A 23,435-nucleotide genomic window follows, 5' to 3' on the forward strand; every position below is an offset into this window, starting at 1 on the left:
TTCAGCAGCAAATATGCAGCAAAAATATGCATGTGTGAACATACCCTCAAAGTGAAAATGTACAAACAATTGAAAAAAGTAAAAAAAAAAAAAAAAAACACAAATTTATTTCCATCTTTTTGTACTTTTAATGGCACCCTTTCAAAATTGTGGAAAAATAAGGTTGTTTCAAGCATGTGATGCTCCTTTAAACTCACCTGGGGCAAGTAACAGGTGTGGGCAATATAAAAATCACACCTGAAAGCAGATAAAAAAGTGAGTCTTAGTCTTTGTATTGTGTGTCTGTGTGTGCCACACTAAGCATGGACAACAGAAAGAGGAGAAGAGAACTGTCTGAGAACCGACATTGTGGAAAAATATCAACAATCTCAAGTCCATCTCCAGAGATCTACATTTGCCTTTGTCCACAGTGACCAACATTTTCAAGAAGTTTGCAACCCATGGCCCTGTAGCTAATCTCCCTGGGCGTGGACGGAAGAGAAAAATTTATGAAAGGTGTCAACACAGGATTGTCCGGATGGTGGATAAGCAGCCCCAAACAAGTTCCAAAGACATTCAAGCTGTCCTGCAGGCTCATAGAGCATCAGTGTCAGTGCAAACTATCCGTTGAGATTTAAATGAAATGAAACACTATGGCAGGAGTCCCAGGAGGACCCCACTGCTGACACAGAGACATAAAAAAGCAAGACTACATTTTGCCAAAATTAACTTGAGTAAGCCAAAATCCTTCTGGGAAAACATCTTGTGGGCAGATGAGACCAAGATAGAGCTTTTTGGTAAAGCACATCATTCTACTATTTACCGAAAACATAATGAGGCCTACAAAGAAAAGAACACAGTACCTACAGTGAAATATGGTGGAGGTTCGATGATGTTTTGGGGTTGTTTTGCTGCCTATGGCACTGGGTGCCTTGAAAGGATTACAAACGGATTTTGGGTCGCACTGTACAGCCCAGTGTCAGAAACCTGGGTTAGCGTCCGAGATCTTGCGTCTTCCAGCAGGACAATCATCCCAAACATACATCAAAAAAGCACCCAGAAATGGATGGCAACAAAGAACTGGAGAGTGCTGTAGTGGCCAGCAATGAGTCCAGATCTAAATCGCATTGAACACCTGTGGAGAGATCTTAAAATTGCTGTTGGGAAAAGGCGCCCTTCCAATAGGAGAGACCTGGAGCAGTTTGCAAAGGAAGAGTGGTCCGGCTGAGAGGTGTAAGAAGCTTATTGATGGTTATAGGAAGAGACTGATTTCAGTTATTTTTTCTAAAGGGTGTGCAACCAAATATTAAGTTAAGGGTGCCAATCATTTTGTCCAGCCCATTTTTGGAGTACGGTGTGACATTATGTCCAATTTTTTTGTATAGCAAAATATGTGTTACTGCAATCCTTTTCTGTGAGAAATACTTTATTTTCTTGAAAAATTTCAGGGATGCCAACATTTACATGACTGTAAGTAACATGTACCAAGTGTAACGGGTCACGGCAGGTGGTGGATCCTCTGGGCCTGTGTGGATTATGACGTGAGCCGTGCCAGGGAGTCTAAGTTGCCGCTGGTTTTTACCAGAGCCTGCCGCAAAGCGGGATGGTCTTGCTGCGGCAGGCGGCACCCAGGTCGCTACCCCTGGCACGACTCGTCCACACAGGTAGCTGGGAGATGGTGTATCACAGAAGGAGACTGGCAGGACGTTGCAAGATGGCAGTAGGTCAGGGCAGGTAACATAGGTGCAGAGAAGATAAGGTAGTAAGGAACAGGTACACAGTAACTGGAACACAGACTTTCGCAATGGCACAAGGTAACCAAAGACCCGCCCAGGAATCAAGGGAGGAGCTGATATTTTAAGGACAGGGGGAAAGGTGTAGACACTTGATTAATTGAGCACTGGTCCTTTAAGAGACAGAGCTCCGGCACGCACGCACCTTAGGAGGAGGGGGCACGCGCGCCGGGGCTGCGAGGACACGGAGAAGCGGAAGATGAGGGAGGTGAGTGACGGGCTGGGATTTGCATGCGGGCATGTCCCGTGATGCGAATCCCAGCCCAGCCGGCAGCGGGGACAGAAGCAGAGAAGCAAGACTTCACGTCTGAGTTTAACAGGCACAAAAGATATCGCAGGGGGAACAAGACAGTGATCTTGGCAATATTGTCCCCAACAAGTGATTACACCAGATTTCCAGTCAAGTTGTGGAGAATGACATTGGAGCCAAGAAAGACCAAGAAGAAGCTCTGAAGTACAATGTGGTAGCACATAGAACTTAATTTTTTCCTTATGCAAATGTCCTACTTGCATGGCGAGGGGTTCAGTGCGGAATTCTGCAAGGAAGCTGACAGGTTCAAGGAGACTGGACGATCCCAGAGAGGAGTAGCCCAGGCCAAAGCTTTACCAGAAAGTAGGCTGACCACAAATGCCACTTTAGCACGCTCCATCGGGAACAGATCCGCCATGAGTTCTAGATTGATAGAACACTGTGTCACAAAGCCTCTACACAGCTTGGGATCTCCGTCATACTTTGAAGGCAAGGACAAATGAAGCTTGGTCCCGGGAGAAGCTGCAGACACAGGAGGGGGCTCAGGAACAGGGGGCTGCTGCTGTTGCTGGTGTTGTTGCTGAGCGGCAAGAAGCTGTTGCTCCATGGCTTGAGTGTTGATTCAGTTGTTGCGCCTGACGGGCTAACTCCTGTGATTGTTGAGCCACTACGGTGGAAAGATCCGAGACATCCGGCAAAGGCACCCCAGCAGGATCCATGGCCGGATCTTACTGTTAGGGTCACGGCATGTGATGGATCCTCTGGGCCTGTGTGGAAGATGACGTGAGCCGTGCCAGGAAACAAAGTCTAAGGTGCAGCTGGTTTTCCCCAGAGCCCGCCTCAAAGCGGGATGGTCTTGCTGCGGCAGGCGGCACCCAGGTCGCTACCCCTGGCACGATTCATCCGCACAGGTAGCTGGGAGGTGGCCTGGCACAGGCCTGGCAGACTGGCAGCATGTGGCAAGATGGCAGTAGGTCAGGGAAGGAACACAGGTGCAGGAAAGATAAGGTAGCAAGGAACAGGTACACAGTAACTGGAACACAGACTTTCGCAATGGCACAGGGTAACCAAAGATCCGCCCGGGAACCAAGGGAGGAGCTGATATTTAAGGACAGGGGACAGGTGTAGACACTTAATTAATTGAGCACTGGCCCTTTAAGAGACAGAGCTCCGGCATGCGCGCGCCCTAGGAGTCAGGAGCACGCGCGCCGGGGCTGTGAGGACACAGAGAGGCTAAAGATGAGGGAGGTGAGTGACGGGCTGGGATTCGCATGCGAGTGCAGGTGTTACACCAAGTTTCATTAAATTATTTCCAGCAGTTTGGAAGTGATACTTGAACATACAACATACATTGAGTTTTACACACAGTATATAGATGACGTATTATTAGTTCGTTTATACTTACTCTGGATGCTCAACTTGCCTGAACATTACTTCAATGAACTGGTTGACTGGTTGGTTTAAGTCTGTACAGGCCCTATTATACTGCTGGCTCAGAGCTATGGCCATGGCTACAAAATGATAAAATAGAAACAAAATAAAGTCAGCTCACCGCCATAAGATATTTCATACGAGTAATATCAGGATCTTTAATCAACTGGTGCCAGAAAGTTAAAAAGATTTGTAAATTACTTCTATTAAAAAATCTTAATCCTTCTAGTACTTATCAGCTGCTGTATACTATAGAGAAATTTGTGAATTTATTTTCTGTCTGACCACAGTGCTCTCTGCTGACACCTCTGTCCATGTCAGGAACTGTCCAGAGTACAAGCAAATCCCCCTAGCAAACCTATCCTGCTCTGGACAGTTCTTAAAGGAAAACTGTCAGTTCCCCCCCCCCCCCCCCCCCCCCACTAACCAGTGGTACTGGCTGGTAGTGCGGGGGACGCTGATCAGTTTTGTCCTTACCGTGCCCGGATCCGCCGCGCCGATCTGCCGCAATCTTCTATTTTGGGGATATGCTAATGAGGGCACCGGCCGGGCTAACTGGCACTCTGACGTCAGTGCCGTGGGCCGCAGCGCCGCCGCCCAGGAGGAATATTGATGAGCTGGCGGCGCTGCGGCAGGCGGCACTGACGTCAGAGTGTCAGTTAGCCCGGCCGATGCAAGTTAGCACCTCATTAGCACATCCCGAAAATAGAAGACTACGGCAGAACGGCGAGGCAGATCCGGGCACGGTAAGCATGAAACTGATCAGCGTCCCCCGCACTACCAGCCAGTACTGCTAGATAGTGAGGGGGGAGAAAGCTGACAGTTTTCCTTTAATATGGACAGAGGTGTCAGCAGAGAGCACTGTGGTCAGGCAGAAAGGAAATTCACACATTTTTCTGTAGTATACAGCAGCTGGTAAGTAGTAGAAGGATTAAGATTTTTATATAGAAGTAATTTACAAATCTGTTTAACTTTCTTGCACCAGTCAATTTTGAAAACATTATTTTTTTTTTTACACCAGAGTACCCCTTTAAGTGAACGAGGCCTTAGGCAGGTGTTAGGTCTATAGTCAGTTGCAGTGTTTCCCAACCAGTGGGACTCCAACTGTTGCAAAACTACAACTCCCACCATGCCCATGTCAACCTTCTGTGGCTGGGAGTTGTAGTTATGCAACAGCTGGAGGCACATTGGTTGGGAAACACTGATCTATGAATACATTGCATTTACTGGCATATATATATATATATATATATATATATATATATATATATATATACACACACACACATACCCCAGGTCTGCACTATTCTTAGAAGTGTATGGGGCAGGTGTCACCCAGCTTTTACCCTCTATAGCAGTGTTTCCCAAGCAGGGTGCCTCCAGCTGTTGCAAAACTACAACTCCCAGCATGCTGGGAGTTGTAGTTTTGCAACAGCTGGAGGCACCCTGCTTGGGAAGCTCAATTCTATAGTGAACGACTAGAGGAGGAAGGGTACATGATGCGTCCAGCCACCTAATGGCACTGTGGGCGCCCTCTAGCGGACAGCTTGTGTATAAAAACTATTATAAAAATAAAGTAAAAACTAGCACGCCGGTGACCGGGTCCAGCACCGAACAGGACGCCGCCGTGCAGTACAGCCTCCATACCCCGGGATTTACCATAACAAGGACACAGAATAGAGAAATAACCCGCAGTACATGGAGTCACCTGCAGTGTACGGCTCCGGCCCGTCTTCGCTGTGTGTTGTGCTCGGTTGCCATGGCAGCCGCCTATACACTGCTTGTAGCTACAGCTCCATACAAGACAGCGGAGGAGAGCGGGCACCGGGCACAGCACACTGGTAGGCACACCGCCGGCGGAGAGTCCGTCACTATACAGCCCGGGTGTGTCATCTTGGAATGCTCCTCTGTAGTATGGGGGTGACAAGAGAGGGGCCCCACTGCAGCCTTCACAAGCCCCATTTACATGACATTTCTGGGCACCATTGCTAGTATATGTTGTATTAGCCCAAAAACGTAGCCTGACATATACCGCAGTGTACGTTTTTCTTGTGGGACAGACACATAGACTACCGCTATGGTATACGTCGGAGACTTTTATTTGAGATATACATTGGGTACACGGTGGTGTACATTTTTTAGGCTATGTTCACATCAGCATTGGGCAAATGCTTAACCCCTTAAGGACCCAGCCATTTTACACCTCAGGACCCGGCCATTTTTTGCACATCTGACCACTGTCACTTTAAACATTAATAACTCTGGAATGCTTTTAGTTATCATTCTGATTCCGAGATTGTTTTTTCGTGACATATTCTACTTTAACATAGTGGTAAAATTTTGTGGTATCTTGCATCCTTTCTTGGTGAAAAATTTGATGAAAAATTTGAAAATTTAGCATTTTTCTAACTTTGAAGCTCTCTGCTTGTAAGGAAAATGGATATTCAAAATATATATTTTTTTATTCACATATACAATATGTCTACTTTATGTTTGCATCATAAAATTGACGTGTTTTTACTTTTGGAAGACACCAGAGGGCTTCAAAGTTCAGCAGCAATTTTCCAATTTTTCACAAAATTTCCAAACTCACAATTTTTCATGGACCAGTTCAGATTTGAAGTGGATTTGAAGGGTCTTCATATTAGAAATACCCCACAAATGACCCCATTATAAAAACTGCACCCCCCCCAAAGTATTCAAAATGACATTCAGTCCGCGTTTTAACCCTTTAGGTGTTTCACAGGAATAGCAGCAAAGTGAAGGAGAAAATTCACAATCTCCATTTTTTACACTCGCATGTTCTTGTAGACCCAATTTTTGAATTTTTACAAGGGGAAAAAGGAGAAAATGTATACTTATATTTGTAGCCCAATTTCTCTCGAGTAAGCACATACCTCATATGTCTATGTAAAGTGTTCGACGGGCGCAGTAGAGGGCTCAGAAGCGAAGGAGCGACAAGGGGATTTTGGAGAGTACGTTTTTTTGAAATGGTTTTTGGGGGGCATGTTGCATTTAGGAAGCCCCTATGGTGCCAGAACAGCAAAAATCCCCCACATGGCATACCATTTTGGAAACTAGACCCCCGTAACAAGGAATAAAGTGAGCCTTAATACCCCACAGGAGTTTCACGACTTTTGCATATGTAAAAAAATAAAAATAAAATTTCACTAAAATGTGTGTTTCCCCCCAAATTTCACATTTTTGCAAGGGTTAATAGCAGAAAATACCCCACAAACATTGTAACCCCATCTCTTCTGAGTATGAAGGTACCCCATAAGTTGACCTGAGGTGTACTATGGGTGAACTACAATGCTCAGAAGAGAAGGAGTGTCACAGTTCGGTAGGCAGGAGGTGGATCCTCTGTGTCAGAGAGGGATTGGCGTGGACCGTGTCGGTGGACCAGTTCTAAGTTGCTACTGGTTTTCACCAGAGCCCGCCGCAAAGCGGGATGGTCTTGCAGCGGCGGTAGCAACCAGGTCGTATCCACCGGCAACGGCTCAACCTCTCTGACTGCTGAGATAGGCATGGTACAAGGGATAAGGCAAGAGCAAGGTCGGACGTAGCAGAAGGTCAGGGCAGGCAGCAAGGATCGTAGTCAGGGGCAACGGCAGGAGGTCTGGAACACAGGCTAGGAACACTCAAGGAAAGGCTTTCTCTGGCACAAGGGCAACAAGATCCGGCGAGGGAGTGCAGGGGAAGTGAGGTATAAGTAGGGAGTGCACAGGTGCACGCTAATCAAGGTGATTGGGCCAGGCACCATCATTGGTGCACTGGCCCTTTAAATTGCAGAGACCCGGCGCGCGCGCGCCCTAAGGAGCGGGGCCACGCGCACAGGGACAACACAGACGGGGAACAGGTCAGGTACGGGGACCGAGATGCGCATCGCGAGCGGGCGCGTCCCGCATCGCGAATCGCATCCCGGCTGGGAGCAATATCGCAGCGCACCCGGTCAGCAGGTCTGACCGGAGCGCTGCGAATTAAAGAACGCTGCGAGCGCTTCGGGGAGGAGCGGAGACCCGGAGCGCTCAGCGTAACAGTACCCCCCCCCCTTGGGTCTCCCCCTCTTCTTGGAGCCTGAGAACCTGAGGATAAGACTTTTGTCCAGGATGTTGTCCTCAGGTTCCCAAGATCTCTCCTCTGAGCGCTCAACTACAAAGGGTCCAAGATAACGTGGTCCCAGATTAAAACTGGGGACACGGAAGCGGATATACTTGGTGGAGAGCCACACAAAAACAGGAGGAGTTCTTCTTTTTTCTTCGGCAAGCTTCTTCACCCGGGAAGAGGCTAGTATGAGGGATTTTAGAGTCTTTTTCCAGATGGTGGCGAAGCCCTGGGAAACCACATCAACAGCGGGCACACAAGAAGGCGTGGGGGTGGGGAGGGAGGGAAGAGGGTCAAGCTTGGCACGGGGCAGAGTGTTAACAGGACGGGGGCTGTGAGGAGGAGACACAGCATAGTCCAGATAGGCCTTGGGGAGACCAGGTAAAGGGGGAGACACAGAGGTTTGACTGACGGGACTGGGAGCAGACGTGAGGCATTTTCTGTGGCAAGAAGCCCCCCAGCTCATGATCTCCCCGGTGGTCCAGACAAGGGTAGAGGAGTGGCGTTGGAGCCATGGCAGACCGAGGAGGACTTCAGAGGAGCATTTGGGCAAAACAAAAAGTTCCATGCTCAAGAGCAGGGGTTCTGTGCGGTAACGCACAGTGCAGTATAGAAGTAAATCTTCTTTCTTTCTGCGGCGAGTCCTCTCTTCAGGGGTCAGGCGAGACCGATCCACTTGCATAGCCTCCTCGGCGGGAGGCACAGGGGTGGATTGCAAAGGATACTGAGAGAGAGGTGCTCCGAGCGGTGTGGCACATGGCAGGGCCTTCCCAGGCAGGAGACCACGGCAGAGTCTAGAGTCCCCATCAAATTTGTCCGGCAGGGACAAGCAGGGGTTAGGAGCGGCCGGTCGCTGCGGAGGAGTTGCAGGAGCCGGCGGAGGAGATGGTTGTTGCTGTTGCAGCTGCTGTGTCTGTGACTGAAGTTGCTGTATCTGCGGCAGCAGCTGCTGTATCTGTGACTGAAGTTGCTGTGTCACGGTGGTCAAGTATGCCAGCTGGTGATTTCGTTGGGTGATCATTAGGGATTGCTGGGCAATCACCGTGGAAATGTCGGCAAGACTTGACAGCGGCACCTCAGCGGAATCCATGGCCGGATCTACTGTCAAGGTTCGGCAGGCTGGAGGTGGATCCTCTGTGTCAGAGAGGGTTTGGCGTGGACCGTGTCGGTGGACCGGTTCTAAGTAGCTACTGGTTTTCACCAGAGCCCGCCGCAAAGCGGGATGGTCTTGCAGCGGCGGTAGCAACCAGGTCGTATCCACCGGCAACGGCTCAACCTCTCTGACTGCTGAGATAGGCATGGTACAAGGGATAAGGCAAGAGCAAGGTCGGACGTAGCAGAAGGTCAGGGCAGGCAGCAAGGATCGTAGTCAGGGGCAACGGCAGGAGGTCTGGAACACAGGCTAGGAACACTCAAGGAAAGGCTTTCTCTGGCACAAGGGCAACAAGATCCGGCGAGGGAGTGCAGGGGAAGTGAGGTATAAGTAGGGAGTGCACAGGTGCAAGCTAATCAAGGTGATTGGGCCAGGCACCATCATTGGTGCACTGGCCCTTTAAATTGCAGAGACCCGGCGCGCGCGCGCCCTAAGGAGCGGGGCCACGCGCACAGGGACAACACAGACGGGGAACGGGTCAGGTACGGGGACCGAGATGCGCATCGCGAGCGGGCGCGTCCCGCATCACGAATCGCATCCCGGCTGGGAGCAATATCGCAGCGCACCCGGTCAGCAGGTCTGACCGGAGCGCTGCGAATTAAAGAACGCTGCAAGCGCTTCGGGGAGGAGCGGAGACCCGGAGCGCTCAGCGTAACAAGGAGTCATATTTGGCTTTTTGAGAGCAAATTTTGCTCGGGGGCATGTCGCATTTAGGAAGCCCCTATGGTGCCAGGACAGCAAAAAAAAACCACATGGCATACCATTTTGGAAACTAGACCCCTTGTGGAACGTAACAAGAAATAAAGTGAGCCTTAATACCCCACAGGGGTTTCACCACTTTTGCATACGTAAAAAAAAAAAAAAATCACTAAAAGGTGTGTTTCCCCCCCAAATTTCACATTTTTGCAAGGGTTAATAGCAGAAAATACCCCCCAAAATTTGTAACCACATCTCTTCTGAGTATGGAGGTACCCCATAAGTTGACCTAAAGTGCACTACGGGCGAACTACAATGCTCAGAAGAGAAGGAGTCATATTTGGCTTTTTGAGAGCAAATTTTGCTCTGGGGGCATGTCGCATTTAGGAAGCCCATATGGTGCCAGGACAGCAAAATAACCCCCACATGGCATACCATTTTGGAAACTAGACCCCTTGAGGAACGTAAGAAGGCATAAAGTGAGCATTTACCCCCCACTGGTGTCTGTCATATCTTTGGAACAGTGGGCTGTACAACATTTTTAATTTGCACAGCCCACTCTTCCAAAGATCTGTCAGACACCAGTGGGGTGTAAATTCTCACTGCACCCCTCATTACATTCCGTGAGGGGTGTAGTTTCCGAAATGGGGTCACATGTGGGGTTTTGTTTTTTTTGCGTTTGTCAAAACCGCTGTAACAATCAGCCACCCCTGTGCAAATCACCTCAAATGTACATGGCGCACTCTCCCTTCTGGGCCTTGTTGTGCGCCCCCAGAGCACTTTACGCCCACATATGGGGTATCTCCGTACTCGGGAGAAATTGCGTTACAAATTTTGGGGGGCTTTTTTCCCCTTTACCTCTTGTCAAAGTGAAAAGTATAGGGCAACACCAGCATGTTAGTGTTAAAAGTTTATTTTTTTACACTAACATGCTGGTGTAGACCCCAACTTCACCTTTTCATAAGGGGTGAAAGGAGAAAAAGACCCCCAAGTTTTGTTAGTCAATTTCTCCTGAGTACGGCAATACCCCAAATGTGACCCTAAACTGTTGCCTTGAAATACGACAGGGCTCCAAAGTGAGAGCGCCATGTGCATTTGAGGCCTGAATTAGGGATTTGCATAGGGGTGGACATAGGGGTATTCTACGCCAGTGATTCCCAAACAGGGTGCCTCCAGCTGTTGCAAAACTCCCAGCATGCCTGGACAGTCAACGGCTGTCCGGCAATACTGGGAGTTGTTGTTTTGCAACAGCTGGAGGCTCCATTTTGGAAAGAGTGGCGTACCAGGCGTTTTTTATTTTTATTGGGGAGGGAGGGGGGCTGTGTAGGGGTATGTGTATATGTAGTGTTTTTTACTTTTTATTTTATTTTGTGTAAGTGTAGTGTAGTGTTTTTAGGGTACAGTCACATGGGCGGGGGATTACAGCGAGTTTGAGCTGCCGCGCAAAATTTGCTGCATTGCAAACTTGCAGCCCGATACTCACTGTAAGCCCCCTGCCCATGTGAATGTACCCTGTACATTCACAGGGGGGGGGGGGGGGACCTCCAGCTGTTGCAAAACTACTACTCCCAGCATGCCTGAGAATGTTTGGGAGTTGTGGTTTTGCAACAGCTGGAGGCACACGGGTTGGGAAACACTGAGTTAGGAAACAATGTTTCCCAACCAGTGTGCCTCCAGCTGTTGCAAAACCACAACTCCCAAACATTCTCAGGCATGCTGGGAGTAGTAGTTCGGCAACATCTTTAGAGCCAGATGTTGCCGAACTACAACTCCCAGCATGCTTGAAGTTGTAGTTTTGCAACATCTGTAGGACTACAGTTTGCAGACCACTAATACAGTGGTTCCCAATCTGTGCCCTTCCAGATGTTGCAAAACTACAACCCCCAGTATGCCAAAACTGTCCAGGCATGCTGGGAGTTGTAGTTCTGCAACATCTGAAGGGCCAGATGTTACAGCACTACAACTCCCAGCATGCCTGGACAGTAAGGGCATGCTGAGGATGTGTAGTTTTGCAACATCTGGAAGGGCACAGTGGTCCAAAAACTGTGGACCTCCAGATGTTGCAAAACTGCAACTCCCAGCATGCCCAGACGCCAAGGGCTCTCTGGGCATGCTGGGAGTTGTAGTTTACAGGGTCCTATTACAGCAATGCATGTCGCTTTACGGCGACGTGCATTGCTGTAAAGGGCCCGACCGCGGCTGAAGATATACTCACAAGTCGCCGCCGCCGCCATCTTCCTCGCCGGGATCCGGGTCTTCGGGGACGAGGTAAGTACCGGGGCCGGTCCCCAGCACTCCCCCGTCCCCCGCCGCGTCCTCCGGTCTTCCTCCCGTCCTCTCCGGACTTTCAGGGGCCGGGCAGGACGGGAGGAAGTAACCGCCCCCCCTCCTGCGATTGGTCGGTTAACTAACCGACAGATCGCAGGGGATAGGAGGAGGTGGCAGGCTTGCCACCTCGCTCCTATACGTTAGCATGGTCCTGGCTGTCTGTGACAACCGGGATCATGCGAAATTACCGGGCGGTCGGGTCCCAGAGATTTCCCTTGCGATTTGCGTCGATCGCCGACATGGGGGGCCTACATGGCCCCCCTCGGCGTTTGCCCTGGATGCCTGCTGAAGGATTTCAGCAGGCATCCGGTTCCGATCTCTGCCCGGCGAGCGGCAGAGACCGGAAAACGCCAGGACGTACGGGGACGTCCTGGGTCCTTAAGGCCCAGGGTGCGGGGACGTCCCCGTACGTCCTGGGTCCTTAAGAGGTTAAAGGGGTACTCCGGTGAAAACCTTTTTTCTTTTAAATCAACTGGTGCCAGAAATTTAAACATATTTGCAAATTACTTCTATTAAAAAATCTTAATCCTTCCAGTGCTTATTAGCTGCTGAATGCTACAGAGGAAATTCCTTTCTTTTTGGAACACTGATGACATCACGAGCGCAGTGCTCTTTGCTGACATCTCTGTTCATTTTAGCAACTGTGCATAGCAGATGTATGCAAAGGGCAGCATGGTGGCTCAGTGGTTAGCACTGCTGCCTTGCAGTGATGTGGCTTTGGGTTCAAATCCCACTAAGTACAACAATAAATAAAGAGTTATTATTATAATGACGTCAGCAAAGAGCACTGTGCTCGTGATGTCATCAGAGAGAATTCCAAAAAGAAAATAATTTCCTCTGTAGTATTCAGCAGCTAATAAGTACAGGAAGGATTAAGATTTTTTTATAGAAGTAATTTACAAATCTGTTTAACTTTCTGGCACCAGTTGATTTAAAAGAAAAAAGGTTTTCACCGGAGTACCCCTTTAAAGGAGTACTCCAGTGCAAGAACACTTCTCCCCTATTCTGAGTGTCTGATTGCTGGGGGTCCGACCCCTCGGACCCCCTTGATCTCCTGCAAGGCACCCCATCTCTCCAGAATGGATCCCACAATTCCAATAAAACATTGATTTTATTCGTTTTTCAACAGCATAAAAATCTTTCACAGATAGCACTCACAGCACACCACCTAATCAGTGATACACAGCAACATGGACACGTTTCGGGCGCATGGGCGCTCTTGATCACCTGGTGATCGAGAGCGCGCATGCGCTTGAAACGCGTCCATGTTGCTGTGTATCACTGGTTAGGTGGTGTGCTGTGAGTGCTATCTGTGAAAGATTTTTATGCTGTTGAAAAATGAATAAAATCAATGTTTTATTGGAATAGCTGGATCCATTCTGAATTTCTTCATATGCGACGTATCAAGCTGGGCCAGGCTGAGGATCTGTGCAAAACCATTGGGAGGTGAGCTGAAGATCTTTCTTTTCTTTTCATTATAACCCCATCTCTCCCCAGGAAGGAAATGTGTCAAACCCTACACAAAGCAGCGGCCAACACAGCCCCTCCATGTACAGTGGGGCAAAAAGTGTTTAGTCAGCCACCAATTGTGCAGGTTCTCCCACTTCAAAAGATGAAAGATGCCTGTAATTTCATCATAGGTATACCTCAACTATGAGAGACAGAATGAGAAAAAAAATCCATAAAATCACATTGTCTGATGTTTAAAGAATTTATTTGCAAATTATGGTGGAAAATAAGTATTTGGTCAATAACAAAAGTTAATCTCAGTACTTTGTTATATACCCTTTGTTGACAGTGACAGAGGTCAAATGTTTTCTGTAAGTCTTCACAAGGTTTTCACACACTTTTGCTGGTATTTTGGCCCATTCCTCCATGCAGATCTCCTCTGGAGCAGTGATGTTTTGGGGCTGTCGCTGGGCAACACAGACTTTCAACTCCCTCCAAAGGTTTTTTTTGGGGTTGAGATTTGGAGACTGGCTAGGCCACTCCAGGACCTTGTAATGCTTCTTACGAAGCCACTCCTTCATTGCCTGGGTGGTGTGTTTGGCATCATTGTCATGCTGAAGGACCCAGCCACATTTCATCTTCAATGCCCTTGCTGATGGAAGGAGGTTTTCACTCAAAATCTCATGATACATGGCCCCATTCATTCTTTCCTTTATACAGATCAGTCATCCTGGTCCCTTAACAGAAAAACAGCCCCAAAGCATGATGATTCCACCCCATGCTTTTCAGTAGGCATGGTGTTCTTTGGATGCAACTCATCATTCTTTCTCCTCCAAACTCGACAAATTGATTTTTTACCAAAAAGTTCTACTTTGGTATTATCTGACCATATCACATTCTCCCAATCCTCTTCTGGATCATCCAAATGCTCTCTAGCAAACTTCAGATGGGCCCAGGCATGTACTGGCTTAAGCAGCGGGACATGTCTGGCACTGCATTATTTGAGTCCCTGGCAGTGTAGTTTGTTACTGATGGTAGCCTTACTTACTTTGGTCCCAGCTCTCTGCAGGTCATTCACTAGGTCCCCCCGTGTGGTTCTGGGATTTTTACTCACTGTTCTTGTGATCATTTTGACACCATGGGGTGAGATCTTGCGTGGAGCATCAGATCGAGGGAGATTATCAGTGGTCTTGTAAGTCTTCCATTTTCTAATAATTTCTCCCACAGTTGATTTCTTCACACCAAGCTGCTTGCCTATTGCAGATTCAATCTTCCGAGCCTGGTGCAGGTCTACAATTTTGTTTCTGGTGTCGTTCGACAGCTCTTTGGTCTTGGCCATAGTGGAGTTTGAGCTTGTGGACAGGTGTCTTTTATACTGATAACAAGTTCAAACAGGTGCCATTAATACAGGTAACGAGTGGAGGACAGAGGAGACTCTTTAAAGAAGAAGAAGTTTCAGGTCTGTGAGAGCCAGAAATCTTGCCTGTTTTTAGGTGAGAAAATACTTATTTTCCACCATAATTTGCAAATTAATTATTTAACCCCTTAAGGACTCAGGGTTTTTCCTTTTTTGCATAATTCTTTCAATTTTGCACCTAAAAATCCATATGATGGCTTATTTTTTGCGCCACCAATTCTTCATCAGTCATTTTACCCAAAAATCTACAACGAAACAGAAAAAAAAATCATTGTGCGACAAAATTGAAGAAAAAACACCATTTTGTAAATTTTGGGGGCTTCCGTTTCTATGCAGTACATTTTTCTGTAAAAATGACACCTTCTCTTTATTCTGGAGGTCCATACATTTAAAATGATACCCTACTTATGTAGGTTTGATTTTGTCGTACTTCTGAAAAAAAATCATAACTACATGCAGGAAAATGTATACGTTTAAAATTGTCATCTTCTGACCCCGATAACTTTTTTATTTTTCCGTGTATGGGGCGGTATGAGGGCTCATTTTTTGTTTGCGCCATGATCTGAAGTTTTTAGCAGTACCATTTTTGTATTGATCGGACTTATTGATCGCTTTTTATTTATTTTTTCATGATATAAAAAGTGACCAAAAATACGCTATTTTAGACTTTGGAATTAATTTGCGCGTACGTCATTGAACGTGCGGTTTAATTAACGATATATTTTTATAATTCGGACATTTCTGCACGCGGCGATACCATATATGTTTATTTTTATTTACACAGTTTGTTTGTTTTTTAGATGGGAAAAGGGGGGTGATTCAAACTTTTATTAGGGAAGGGGTTAAATGATCTTTATTAACTTTTTTTATTTATTTATTTATTTACTATAACTATAACACTGCACACACTGATCTTTTACATTGATCAGTGGTTTCTCATAGGAAACCATTGATCAATGATTCTGCCGCTTGACTGCTCATGCCTGGATCTCAGGCACTGAGCAGTCATTCGGCGATCGGACACCAGGAGGCAGGTAAGCGGACCCTGTGTGTGATTTTATGGATTTTTTTCTCATTATGTCTCTCATAGTTGTGGTATACCTATAATGAAAATTACAGGCCTCTAATCTTTTTAAGTGGGAGAACTTGCACAATTGGTGGCTGACTAAATACTTTTTGCCCCACTGTATCTCTATGGGAGAGCCGGAGATACCCAAACACTGTATATAGAGGGGGAGTGTCGGCTGCTGCTTTGTGCAGGGGTGGACACTCTCCCTTCCTGGGGCCTGCTGGGTGCCGTGCAGGAGATCGCGGGGTCCCAGTCCTTTGGATAGGGGATAAATGTTCCTGCTCTGGTGTACTCCTTTAAAGAATATGTTTGTTATTTTCACATAACAGAGGTCATTCTTAAAGGGTACCTCTCATGAAATAAACTTTTGATATATTTTAGATTAATGAATGTTGAATAACTTTCCAATAGCATGTTAATGAAAAATATGCTTCTTTCTATTGTATTTTTCCCGATCAGTCCTGTCAGCAAGCATTTCTGACTCATGCTGGAGTCCTAAACACTCAGAGCTGCCAGCCTGCTTTGTTCACAGCCAAACAGGCTGTGAACAAAGCAGGCTGGCAGCTCTGAGTGTTCTCCTTTGTGAACAAAGCAGACTGGCAGCTCGTAGTGTTTAGGACTCCAGCATGAGTCTGAAATGCTTGCTGCCAAGACTGGTAGGGAGACCCCTAGTGGTCATTTCTTCAAAGTGGAAAATTAAATAGAAATAAGCATATTTTTTTAATAACATGCAATTGTAAAGTTATTCTGCATACATTAATCTATAATATATCAAAAGTTTTTTTGATGAGAGGTACCCTTTAACGGATCTGAAACTGATGTTAACAGAAGTCAAAGGTCCGTTATATTAATAGATTTTTTAATACCATTAAATATAAAATAATGGATGGTTAAAATCCATTAATATGTGTTTTAACCATTTCCATTCAGTTTTTTTTTCCGAGCATGCTTAGTAGCAATAACGGATGTCAAAATAATGGAGATTACTTCCGTCATCATAGAGTTCAATGTTTAATTAGTAACGTACGTTAGATTATCCGTTATTTCTGAAGGGAAAAAAATACTGCATGCCCAGTATTTCTCTCCTTTAGAAATAATGGAAATACAGCATAACTGATGACATCTGAGTACAGCAGAGATTTAAAAAGCCCATAGGAAGGGATCAGTTACCTTAAAGGGGTACTCCAGCCCTAATACATGTGTCATTCATCACCCACCTTTGCGAGCTCTCCGCAGCACTGGAGGCTACGAGTGTGCATCGTGACGACCATGGGGCCGGAGTATCCTGACGTCACAACTCCGCCCCTGTGTGACACCCCCTCAATGCAAGTCTATTGAAGGGGGTGTGACGTCACACAGGGCGGAGTCGTGATGTCATGATACTCCGGCCCCGTGGTCGTCACGCTTCACACTCTGAGCCTCCAGCGCTGCAGAGAGCTCCCAGAGGAGGGTGCGGAATGACAGATTGCGGGGGTCCCCAGGGCGAGACCCCCACAATCAGACATCCTTTGGATAGGGGATAAGATGTATTAGGGCCGGAGTACCCCTTTAATTTTCATTTCCGTTTCTCAATTCTATGATGAAAATGAGTAACAGAAATGAAAAAAAGTGCTGATGATAACCCAGCCTTACTGTACACCTATTCATTTTTAAAATGTATAAATAAAACATATAGCTATACATTAGTATACATTTTGATGCAATATCTAAACATGTGTTTTTCCTATACAGTCTTTTCCTTGTAAATAAAGCTATAAGATTCTATTTAAATCCTGTTACTGCGCATGTGTGAAAATAAAAAAGAGACACGTTAAATGTATAAGAACTGATGGCTTTACATGCACTTTTGCTCTATGTTTTGTAAGTAGAAGTCTATGGGTTGGTTGAGCAATATGTTTCAGTATGTTTATCTTGCATTGAAATTTGATGCATTGCAAAATTGTGGTGTGAATCTATTTTAAGTCACAAACTGTTCCCACTTGGTGCCTGTGGATTCATGGACTGGACCATATTACTGTATCAGAAATCTCCATGTTATACAGGACTGTAAAATGGCGCTCATAAAGTGGTGCACTGTTTATACTGTTTCCGTAACCCACATTTATCAGACATTAATGGCATGAATATTCCAAGAATGGCTAAGATGGAAATACCCCTCCTTCAAGTGTCATTAGATCTTTTTCCATTTAGATATATCACTGTGTTGATGTTTTTATGTTTCTCAGAAGGGATGGACAGACCGGTTATATAGTCTTGACTGTGCTCGACATAAAGTTTTTAACATAACAAGACACTAAGGAATGCAGTTGCCGAGCTTCCATTCTTGATAAGACTGCAGAGTTTAGTTATTTTACTGTGTTTCCTATGAACTCACCTGGGTAGTATACATATTTCATAAGAAATATCCTTTGATGAGACATCACCTTTTCTTTTAGATCTTACATATTTATTTCCCGTATTCTTAACAGTCTTTATCTTTCTGTTTTGTAACAGTGTATGTGAACTAGAATGGCCACCATGTCAGAACTTATTGAATGCCCGCCTTGTAAGAAGTTCAGTGTCCGCTTCTCAAATGCAGTCACATCTGTCTTCTTAGACGCGGATGAGCAGCAATGGGAGAATATTCAAATGAACCAAGAATCTGATGTATCCAAACCTGTGAAATATCGTGTCCTATTCATGGATTCTGCAAAACGGCAACACAAGGAGATCCCTGCTTACATTATGGATCTTAAAGACCTTGAAGAACTGCACTTGGAGACAAACCATATTGAAGTCATCCCAAAGGAGATCAGCCATTTTCACAATATTAAAGTTCTCTATCTAAATAACAACAATATTATTCACGTTTGTGAGGAACTTGGAAAGTTAAAGAATCTCCAGAGTTTAGACCTTAGCAGCAACCCACTCAATAACAACTCACTGGATGTCATAAGCAATATCTCTCAACTTCGAGAGCTGAGACTTTACAACATTAACCTTGAAGAATTCCCAGTTCAGTTATGCAAACACCTCCATCATTTACAACTGCTTGGCCTGTCCAACAATAGACTAGAAACTCTCCCACCAGAGGTTACTAATCTTATCCATCTCAAAGAAATATATTTGCAGACTAATGCCTTCAAGGTATTTCCTGTGCAGATATGTGCTCTGAGCTCTCTGGAGGTTGTTGATCTTGAAAAAAATAAGTTGACGTCTCTCCCTGTTGAAATTGGATCATTATGTAATCTTATTAAACTGTTCATTAGTTCCAATAAGCTTTCCTTCATCCCAAAGACACTTTGTCAGTGCAAGAAGTTGGCGGTTCTTGACCTCTCAGGAAATCGCCTCCACAAACTTCCTCATGCTATCTGCAAACTGAAAGAGTTGAACGAACTTGGACTGTCACATAATCAGATGAAAAAGCTGTCATCCAGGATATGCCAATTGCATTCCCTTTGTGTGCTCTATCTGAAAAACACTGGCTTGTCCACATTACCTGCTGCATTTGCAAAATTAGAGTCTCTAAAGATACTAGATCTCAGCCAAAACTGTTTTACCGATTTCCCCCTTGAAATTTGTGGCCTTAAGCAGCTTCAAGTCTTATCGATGGATGACAATTTAATAAGCACGGTAAAGCCACAAGATATTTTCCTGAGGGCATTGATTTTATCTTTCTATAATTAAGGTGCCCATACACTTTTCAATACCTGCTAGCTTTGGTGGGACTGATTGATTGTCTAAAGTGTATGTGGGTCTGCAGAGTCTCCCCCTGATGATGATGTCAGGGAAGAAAAGGATCAGGCCTGATGGATTTGCACTTCCCAACCATACTGTTCTCAGAGAAATAAGCTGCTGGCAGAGGCTTACCCCAGCATGCCAAATGTTCATCTGTATGGGGAGATCATGAGAGATAGTTGTTGGCCAAACGAACCTTCGTCCAACAGATATTGAAAGTGTATGAGTCTTCAGACTATGATAGCAGTAGATTTGTGAGAAGGGCTGGCTTAGTCCAGTCTGGTAAAATAAAACCTAAAAGAAGCATATATATATATATATATATATATATATATATATATATATATATATATTATAGTTGAAGAGGTATTGCAATCTTATGGTATGTTGCTAGTATGTTCCATGACTTAATGAGCACTGGGGTCTGACCTATGGGACCTCCAACAACCCCAGAATGAAGGAGAAATAGCACTGATAAGAATTGTGTCTTCTTTATTGATGTGCAGCACTGCTCCATTAAAGGGGTATTCCAGGCCAAAACTTTTTTTTATATATCAACTGACTCCGGAAAGTTAAACAGATTTGTAATTTACTTCTATTAAAAAATCTTAATCTTTCCAATAGTTATTAGTTTCTGAAGTTGAGTTGTTGTTTTCTGTCTAACTGCTCAATGATGATGTCACGTCCCGGGAGCTGTGCAGTTCCTATGGGGATATTCTCCCATCATGCACAGCTCCCGGGACGTGACATCATCATTGAGCCGTTAGACAGAAAACTTCAGAAGCTAATAACTATTGGAAGGATTAAGATTTTTTAATAGAAGTAATTTACAAATCTGTTTAACTTTCCGGAGCCAGTTGAGATATATATATATATATATATATATATATATATATATATATATATATGTATATATATATATATATATATATATATAAAAAGGTTTTGCCTGGAATACCCCTTTAAGGCTACAAACAAACACACATTTTTTATACATTTTTTTGCCTGAAAAAAAACACTCCAAAAAATTGCCACCTCTTTTTTCTCTTCTATGATGCAGTTTTTCTCAACATAGTGTGTATTAGCATATACAGTTTTATGTGGCATTTTCCTCTGCACTTTTCTCATGACAAGTCGTGATTCTATTGAAAAATTGAGAAAAAACAACAGCCTAAATGCCCACAAACATTTTTTCAACCTGTAGAGGTCTAGAGTAGGAAAAATGCCACAATTACCTGGAAAAAAAAACACTAGCCAGAGGACACTGCAATTTTGTAAAAGTTCGCTGAGCCAAAAATATCACTAAAGGGTATGGCGTTTCATATTTCCCTATTGATTCCAAGTTAACATCTGGCACAACATTTTTGCACAACTTTTGGTCCTCTACCATATACTAGACATTTTTACATCTGACAGTGCACATTTACGATAATAAGGTCAGCACTAGTTCACTTCAAAGCCAGTGACCAGGAAGGGGACACAAGACTAGACAAGCATTTTGACCCTTTCATTCTCAGGATCAAGTGGTGTTCCAGAAGTCAGATGTTAAAAGTCAGACCCCAACTGATGAGAAATAGCTTATTTTAGTGGTATGCCATTACTTTATATAATTTCAGACTTTAAGTACAAATCCTTTTAATATACCAGCCCAAACAGTAATCCAAGTGTATAAGGCCCTATATTACCCTGAACAGTATCCAAAAAGGCCAACATCGCCCTGTGTAATAGGACTAAAGATCAACCGAAGAATGAGCTGAATGTTGATTGATTGGACCTGCTGACAAAGTTGGACATGGATATCATTTTATTTAAGAAATCTAAATGAAAATTCTCTTTTAGGGTACATTCCCACACGGCGTATTTGCTACGTATTTGCTGCTGCGTATTTTATTTTCTCTGTTGAAGTCAATGGGTAGGAAAATACGCAGCAGCAAATACGCAGCAAAATACGCCGTGTGGGAACGTACCCTAAACAAGATAAACATTTTTTGCAGTTAGTTTTTCAGAGGGTAGTGAATAAAAATGTTCTTATTTTAGATAACACCAGAAGTGCAATCCTTGGAAAACTTGTCATACTTAGGGATCACTGGGAACAGATTTACTGCTTTCCCTGAAGAAGTCCTTCAGCTCGAGTCTTTGGAAAAGCTTTATATTGGACAAGACCATGGTGTTCAGCTTTCAAGTTTACCAGACAACATTTTCATGCTGAAGGTAAAACCAGTGTTAATAATATTCTATGAATAGTTTTCTTGTTTTATAATGTAAGGATAAAATGTAAGTGTTGGTGAGCATAGCGGAGATGTCATAAACTGCTACATGCTTTCAGTATATTGAATACTGTATGTTTCTATGAATGAGAGCTGGAATTCTCTATCTTTGTTTCCATCTAGAATTTGAAAGAATTGTACATTGAAAATAATAATCTGGAATTTCTTCCATCAACATTGAACTTATTACACAACCTTGAAGTTTTGGATTGTCATAATAACAATCTGAAGAAGCTACCAGACAACATATGTCAACTTCATGGTGAAGTACTTGTTCTTATAATACTGTACAGTACCCAATATTATAATTTAACAATTTAGTTAGTAAAAAAAAATCAATTTTGTTCTCAGCCTTGCAAAAATTGCTTCTTCAAAAAAACCAGCTGACCAGTCTTCCAGATAACCTGGACATTTTACACAAGCTGGATCTGCTCTTACTAGATGGAAATCCATTGGTGGATCCCCCTGTAGAAGTGTGCAGCCTCGGGAAAAGTGCTGTATGGGAATACTTAAAAGAGAAAAGGCAAAAAAACGCATTTGCTACAAAGGTATCGATAATTCTGGTATCTCCTATGAACTATTTTCTTCATTTGTTCTCTCATGGCTCCTGTAATAACAGTCAAAGCGCCGGCGTCAACAGATCTTACATGCATAGACATCAGGGTAGATTTACTAAGACTGGTAAAGCTCTTTGGAGCCAAATGCATCACATCTTTTACAAGGCAAACACTTCTTAATACCTTTGGAACATCTTGGACTGTTTTTTAACTAGAGAATAAAATCTACACCTTTAGGAACTGCACATTTTAATGTAAATATGTTTTATGCTATAATTTACAATTTTCTACACTGTAAAAGTGGCGCAGATGCAGTAGTGGATCACCTTAATGTGGTTACCGATACAGAAAACTAAATTGGAATAGACCATTAGAATATGCAAAACAGGAGATTTGAGTGGGCATTGCACTGCAGATTGTTACATTGATATTTACCATCACATTTCATTCTGGTTCTTTGAAAGTCAATAAACTTATTAGGATCCTGACAAAAATGTTCTTTATATCTTTTTTTAAGATCCAGGCTTTATGGCGTGGAATCATGGTGCGGAAAGGTCTCGGACCCTTTGCTTACCTTCGTCAGACTGGGACAAAAGGAAAGAAGTCAAAAAAGGACAAAAAAGGGAAGAGTAAAGGAAAGAAGAGCGATTCAAAAGGAAAGAAAAAGTAGAAGTGTATCGTAATACAAAGAAAATAAATGATAATATGCAGTACTTGAAGTAATTAAGTAAATGTATATTTTAATTATAGTAATATACACCTATGATTTTTTTTTCAAATTGTTAAGTCCACAACTGTTAAAAGGGTTTTCCAAAGAAAAATTGATTAAATGTGCTCAGGGTGGCAAGAAAAATTACCACACACATAAACACTCACCAGGTACCTATGCCCCAATAGTGCCATACTGACAGTGATGGTCCTGCTGCTTAGAGCTTCTTGATCTCCAACCCAACACATGGAAAGTGTCTGATCAGTGGCCACAGCATTGGCACATATCCACAGGATATTCCATGGGTGTCTGATAGATGGCGTTCTACCTCTGTAGAACATAGCCCTAGGTCCTTATCCAGCCAGAGGTGTCTGGGATTATAAAAACAGCTGTTTTACGCTGCTTCCAAAATTCCCATATACTTAAATGGGAGTTACAGAAATGGTGTAGCATCACAAGCTATGTTGTTTCCATAACTCTCGAATTACAGAAACAGCTTGCATTGCTATAATGGTT

General features: G+C 44.3%; 2 protein-coding genes across 12 annotated transcripts in view; one reads left to right on the forward strand and one right to left on the reverse strand.

Moving 5' to 3' along the window:
• Positions 1-5,294, reverse strand: part of LRRC34 (leucine rich repeat containing 34) — a 22,195-nt gene extending 16,901 nt beyond the window's left edge. The window contains exons 1-2 of one of the 9 annotated variants that reach the window (XM_056565134.1): positions 5,113-5,294; positions 3,442-3,533 (exon numbers count right to left, since the gene is read on the reverse strand). In XM_056565134.1, the coding sequence (XP_056421109.1) occupies positions 3,442-3,531 (90 nt within the window). In that variant the 5' untranslated portion in view covers positions 3,532-3,533; positions 5,113-5,294. Of the gene's footprint in view, positions 1-3,427; positions 3,534-4,744; positions 4,802-5,100 lie in introns of those variants that run through there. The other 8 variants (XM_056565131.1, XM_056565125.1, XM_056565130.1 and 5 more) reach the window with 8 other exon arrangements.
• On the forward strand, positions 4,083-23,040 carry LRRIQ4 (leucine rich repeats and IQ motif containing 4). Of its 3 annotated transcripts, none has more exons than XM_056565121.1 (6): positions 4,083-4,199; positions 18,163-19,281; positions 21,424-21,597; positions 21,777-21,915; positions 22,005-22,201; positions 22,728-23,040. In XM_056565121.1, the coding sequence occupies exons 2-6, from the start codon at positions 18,178-18,180 to the stop codon at positions 22,878-22,880; spliced, it is 1,767 nt and encodes a 588-aa protein (XP_056421096.1). In that variant the 5' UTR covers positions 4,083-4,199; positions 18,163-18,177; the 3' UTR covers positions 22,881-23,040. The 3 variants fall into 3 exon arrangements, with proteins under 3 accessions (XP_056421096.1, XP_056421095.1, XP_056421094.1); XM_056565120.1 differs by lacking the exon at positions 4,083-4,199 and adding an exon at positions 5,157-5,294; XM_056565119.1 differs by lacking the exon at positions 4,083-4,199 and adding an exon at positions 5,215-5,337.
• The last annotated feature ends 395 nt before the right edge of the window (positions 23,041-23,435 follow it).

This window comes from Hyla sarda, chromosome 3, assembly GCF_029499605.1.
Source record: "Hyla sarda isolate aHylSar1 chromosome 3, aHylSar1.hap1, whole genome shotgun sequence".
NCBI classification, from domain to species: domain Eukaryota; kingdom Metazoa; phylum Chordata; class Amphibia; order Anura; family Hylidae; genus Hyla; species Hyla sarda.

Excerpts from the sequence above, each read along its gene's own strand:
- LRRIQ4 (XM_056565121.1), top strand. The coding sequence starts at position 18,178 with ATGGCCACCATGTCAGAACTTATTGAATGCCCGCCTTGTAAGAAGTTC. Across the intron at positions 21,598-21,776 it reads ACAACATTTTCATGCTGAAG|AATTTGAAAGAATTGTACAT; the intron begins GTAAAACCAGTG and ends GTTTCCATCTAG. Across the intron at positions 21,916-22,004 it reads CAACATATGTCAACTTCATG|CCTTGCAAAAATTGCTTCTT; the intron begins GTGAAGTACTTG and ends TTTTGTTCTCAG.